At 34.5% G+C, this 6,000-nt stretch overlaps 1 protein-coding gene across 2 annotated transcripts in view; it reads right to left on the bottom strand.

Moving 5' to 3' along the window:
- Window positions 1-1,224: 1,224 nt before the first annotated feature.
- The window catches only part of FAM13A (family with sequence similarity 13 member A), a 105,981-nt gene continuing 101,205 nt past the window's right edge, over window positions 1,225-6,000 (bottom strand). For both annotated transcript variants that reach the window (XM_027853412.1, XM_027853413.1), the window contains exon 16: window positions 1,225-4,377. In XM_027853412.1, coding sequence (XP_027709213.1) covers window positions 4,251-4,377 — 127 coding nt within the window. In that variant the 3' untranslated portion in view covers window positions 1,225-4,250. The remainder of the gene's footprint in view (window positions 4,378-6,000) is intronic.

Below are 6,000 nucleotides of genomic sequence, written 5' to 3'. Positions count from 1 at the left end.
TATATGTATATATACATATACACACACATATACACATGTATATACATATATATACATGTATTTCTTGTATTTTACACTCATATAAATAGATTAGCTTGATCTCTATCAGTTCCCACTGACTATCCTTATAAAGCATGTCTTCCAAGTACATGCAGATAACTGAAGAGAGGCATAATGAACACTTGGGAAGTGAGGAAGCCTAGGAGCTTTCAAGACTCAGGGTCATAGATCCTGACCCACACATGTTGTATGGCATTATTATTGTACCAATCCCTTGAAGAGCTACCATTAGAAGAAACTTGGGTGTGCAGAGAACAACAACGTTAGCAAGCTTTTGCCCAGACCTTAGTTCTTAAAAACACATAGGTTGAGGTCTAGAGAAAAAAAAATAGGACTTTAAAAAACAAACTGAGGGAAGGATGCTCTGATAAACTCAAGGCTTGACATAAAACTATTTTGCAACAAGGTAGAGTTATTTGTCTGTTTGTCCCTTTTCCTTTGAGCTTGATGGCTGGACATCGTGGTGTTAGGGAGCCTGGTTTCTTGTATTCTTTCTTTCTTTCTTTTAAAGCATCTTTAAAATACTCTTCTTATTTAGGCCAAACAACAAAACCAAGATGCAGTATATAAGGAAAAGGAAGCTTCACTGTCATCAAAAAATTTATGATTTTGACTATAAAGCAGATTTTTATCAGATTGACATTTCACTAAAATAAACTTTCTGGGGTACTTTTAGAAATAGTTCTGAAGTTAACTCAAGTTGATGATATATTAAACAGCTTAAACCTAGCTTAGCTTCCAAGTCAGCAAGTTAATACAATAAATGATTTTAATGTAAGAAAAATGGCACCTCCAATATTAAAGGCATTCCATCTAATTGCACTGTAACCCAAACCTAGCAATGATGACAACATTCTCATTCTTTCTTCATATTCTTATATATTTGAAGTAATCTATGGATACTTTTATTTATAAAATACACATTGGATATGCAATTATACAGAAATCCCCTGAGACACGAATTTAAATTTTCCTTTTGTAACACAATTTAGCAAGGCACATAGAAAGCACAGCAAGTTCATCCTTATTAGAAAACTTTTAATCCCTCAGAGGTACAAATATTGCACTCTATGTAAATGCTGAGATATTGAAGCAAAATGCACAACTTGTACCAGTCACCCATGGGACCTCCTCTTAAGTGCACACATATTTGCTATCTGGACAGTTTTCCAAAGAATCCCATCAACCACTTCTATTTTTTTTTTTTAGGCAATTGGGGTTAAGTGACTTGCCCAGGGTCACACAGCTACACTTCCATTCTTTAAATGGAGATTACAGATCAGGCCACGTCTAACCTGTGAGTAACTGCGATGGCCCTTTTCCCTTGTCAATTAAAGCAATCACCCAGAAGTAAGACACAGTCTTACCCAATCTGTTCATGACACGATATTTCAAAGGCAAACAAACAGATCTTTTAATTTTGTTTTTCAAGTTTGGCCCGAGTTAGTGTTCTTCTGTGCAAACGTTCTTTGAACTTGAAGCTAACAAATGTGCATAAAGATGGCAGGCTTTCTCCTTACATAAATAAGAAAACACTCTTCTTCTGTCTGTATTTTGAAACACCCTTTACTAAAATCTTGCATATATCTGCTTCTTGTGAAAAATATAAGCCTCTGCCATCTTGAATTCTCATAATTAATCATTATTTTTATTTTGTTTTTCTTTTAATTATTATTCATCTTGAATATTTTTATTATGTTGGTATTTGGTAATAAACATGCACATTTCCAAAAGAGCAAAAGAAAAAATAACTCACCCAACATTGCTCTTGTCCATGCAAAGTCAAATAAAATAACTCTTGTATCATGATATAACTCTTTGCAAACTGTGTTGCAACAGAAACAAGTTTGTCTCGTAACTATTTTATTTACATACCAGCACAGCATGTAACATGTCTACAAATAAGTTTTGAGCTATTTTAAAAACAATTTTTAAAAGTTGGGCTTTATAAGCTTAAGTATTTGAATGACTACAAATTGAAGTGGAAATCATAACTAAAAATGAGGATTTATTTTACTAATTTTTTGGCCTACTTAACAACCAAATTAAAATTTGTTAATTTGAAATGTTGTTCATTTAGATACGTCAGTAACATCAGTTTTCTCACCATTTGGTGTTTGGAGTTTTATAATTTAGTTACATAAGGGTTTTTTTTTCTATAGGTTTTCTTAAAGATATTCTCTGGTATAATAAGTTAAACAGTAATATACGCCAATCAATATTCCCTCATATTTAAGGTTTTTTTTTTAGACAGGCAAAATTTTTTTCTTTAAAAATACAATTTTGATTATGTAGAATTCATTATTAATCACATTCAATTTCAAAAATAGAAGCTATCATTAAAATACATTATATCTCTTAAGCTCTAAGTCTTTGGAATTATAATAATCTGTCATATAAACAGTGAATCAAAGCATCCAGAATCATTATCTATGTCTAGTCTCACTTTTTAATTCAGAAATTCACAATTAACCTTTTGGCTATGCACTGTCATTGTATAGGGAATTAAAATGAGGAAATTATTAGCACAGAGCTCACGCTTACATTCATTAAAAAAAAAAGGGATCCTTCCCTCCCTTAACACTCCTCTCCATCTTTTAGTAATTCTTCAACTAACTGACAGAAATGGACAAAAGCCACTTTGAGGTTAGAGGCCATTGATTGAAAGTATTTTGGCAAAGTTAACATCAGAAATCCACCCCTCACACTTTGGATCGATTAGCTTTAAGAACTGTTGTGTCAATTCAAAGGCCAGCCCTGTAAAAGAGACAGGCATGTTCATCCACTAAATGCCCTCTTCAGAAGAAAAAACCAGTTCATGCATCAGAAACCTATTCCAGTTCCTCCAAAGGACACTTCCTAGATTTGGGAGGAGTATGAACCGCAACGTGATCTTTGTTGATATGGAGGATAATGAGAAAAGTTGATGAATCACAGGGTGAATTGTCACACTTAAAATTTCAACTTTTGAAATGGATGATTTGAAGTCTTCTAATTGCCTGGTCCTAACAAGCCGGCCAATGGAGATGGCTTCATCGAACATTCTCCAATAAAGATAATAACCAGATAATGAAAACCCATCAGCGATAGACTTTCTTCTACCTACATATTTTCACTGAAAATGATGTGAATAATATTCTGCCTTGGAGATCACCTTTGAAGAAATAATTTATTCTTCAGTTTCTGGCTTCCTATTATAAGCCCATGTTTGCCTTTAACTCAGGAAAACAGGAACAGAGGCCTATCTCTCGTCCCATACCCAGTCACTGAAAATAAGAATCCAGCATGTCTGTATATCTTACTTTTTAATAAAAAGAAAATAGCAGACATAAACTGTAGCTGCTATAGTCATGTGGGTGGCCTGAGTCAATGTTAAATGAGGACTTTTAGTTTTTTTTAACCTATCACAGAAAGAGAAATCACTTTTCAGGTAACACTCCAGTTACCTGAAGCCAGTACAACTACTGTCGCTGACTCTGCTGTCTTCCCATTATCCTCTCTGGGCTGCTGGATGCTGCCCAGTCATAGCCAAGGTATGAAATCTATTGCTCAGTTGAAGAAATATGAAAGAAAAATACCAATTAAGAGAGTATTTGTCACTCTGGTCTGAGCTGCCGTCTACCTGAGCTGAAGTAAAAGTCGAGCCATGCACAAAGATGGCGGATGGCATAGTGCTATTTAAAATGTCACAATGAAAGCCAAGGCAGCATAACGGGCTATTTCACAGAAACACTTAGCTGGACTGGGTCCAAAGAGAACACAAAACTCCACAGCATGCGGACTGCAAGTGAATCAAAGTCCTGAGCTCATTTTTATCATTGTGAAATGGAACAGTTCTTTGTGTTTCTCAGAACATTGAACAACTGTGGGTCATGTGTAGGATTAGTGTATCTAAACTTAATGATGGAATAGCTAATATTAGCAAAGTTTGCACCACAGTGAAATGTATGTGTATGTGCATAAATGTTGACTTGGATACAACAACATTCCTAAACAAAAGTTTCTTTCTCAGTAGACAATACGTAAGTGAATGACTGGAGCACAGACTAAATAGCCTGTATGACCAGAGCTGTCCTTTGTACTCCACGCCACCGGATTTCTTAGTTTCAGAAAGAACTGCTGACTGCCTTGTGAAGAATCCTTCAATAACTCAATCCAACTGAGTCTTTTCTGAAGGGATATATATTTTTTTACATGATCTTTAAATCAATGTCTCTCTTGCTAATGAGCACTTCCAAGAGCCTTATTTTTGCCTTCACATGTTTGTATTCAATATATTCTTCAGCCATTGGAGTGCGGTCTTCCTTCTGGACATTTCTGGTGGAAATACAAGGGAGAGATAATATTAGTTTCTTTCCTTTCCTTCCCCTATAAAATTCTTTACTACACAGGGATTATATTTTATTTTGCATGTCTTTCCAATAATTAATGCAAACCAGGAACATGTGACATTACCCCAAGTCTCCAAGGAGATTTTGGTTAGTTTAAAAAGAGAACACTTTGTTTACATTTGTACTTAGATACTTGGTTTACATTTTACTTAGATAGTTTTCTCCCTTTAACATCAAGCTATATGCAGAATATGAACTCTAAAAAGGTATATTTTCCCCTCATTCCCCCATTTCATTTCTTTGAATAATACTTCGTAATACATCTGTCATCATTTGTGTGTATACGTGAGTGTGCTTCCCAGAAACAGATAGGTCCCTCGGAAACAATGTGGTTCATTTTTTTTGATGATCACTGCTTTTTATTTTTATTTATTTATTTATTTATTCATTCATTCATTTATTTATTTATTTTCACATTAGTCATGATGCAAAGAAAAAGTAGAACTAATGGAAGGAATCACGAGAAAGAAGAAACAAAACAACAAAAGAAGATGAGAGCAAATAGTCTGTTTCCATCTGCATTCAGACTCCAAAGTTCTTTCTCTGGATGTGGATAGCATAAAAGTGTATGTTTTTAAAAAATATGCCACAGAATATGAACTTTAAAATTGTATATTTTTAAAAAAATATAATATGGTTTTTAAAATTAAAAGCAAAAATGAACATACGTGTGCTAAGATCAATTTCAATTATTTTAATTAACTAAATATATATTTTTATTATCATAATTTCTATCTTCTATTATACACTTAATTTCTTTAGATCTCAGGTTTCTCATTTGTAAAAATGAGGGTGCTGGGTTGGCTGACCTCCAAGGTCTCTTCTATGTCTAACATTCTATGGGAATATTTTCAAAAATGTTCCCCCAAACTTTTTGTTAATTAGAACAGGGTGGGTTTTTTAAATCCCCAAATTTGGGGTGATTATGATGTTCAGCCTGGTTAATGAATAATTTATTTTAATGGCTGAAATGTAACCAGAAAGAAAAAAAGATCCAGGTACCTTATGCAGTTTTGCCTTTGACTTATTATGTGACTGTAAGCACAGATGAATGCCAAATGGAATCTACTTTTAAAATGTGTCATAGAAATTGCACAAGGATGAAGTGGAATAATCCCTGTCAACAAAAAAGAACAAAGTTCTCTTTCTTCTTACTGTAGATAAGTTCTTCAAATGAACTACAAGCTGCATGACCTGGGTCTCACATGTGCACTCCAAAAGCGCACATGGGTAGTCAGAGACAGCACAGTACACTGGAAAGAATATTGGCTCTGGAGTCAGAGGTTCAAATCCCATCTGATACTTAGTACCCAGGTGACCTTGGGAAAATCATTTAACCTCCCTGGGCTTTGGCTTCCTCATCTGTAAAAGGAGTGGGTGTGTTTACTTGGTCTCTGAGGTCCCTTCCAGTTTTAAGTGTATGACACTATGACTTCATGATCATTTTTGTTCTAAGACCAACTTTGATGATTTAAAATCGATTAAATACAATTTTCTATAGTGCTGCTTTCTCTTCTTCACCGTGCCTCATCTTCCTCCCTCCACTTGC

The sequence above is a fragment of the Vombatus ursinus genome, unplaced genomic scaffold (assembly GCF_900497805.2).
Source record: "Vombatus ursinus unplaced genomic scaffold, bare-nosed wombat genome assembly UNPS02009975.1, whole genome shotgun sequence".
NCBI lineage: Eukaryota > Metazoa > Chordata > Mammalia > Diprotodontia > Vombatidae > Vombatus > Vombatus ursinus.
This window is presented reverse-complemented; position numbering and strand designations above follow the sequence as displayed.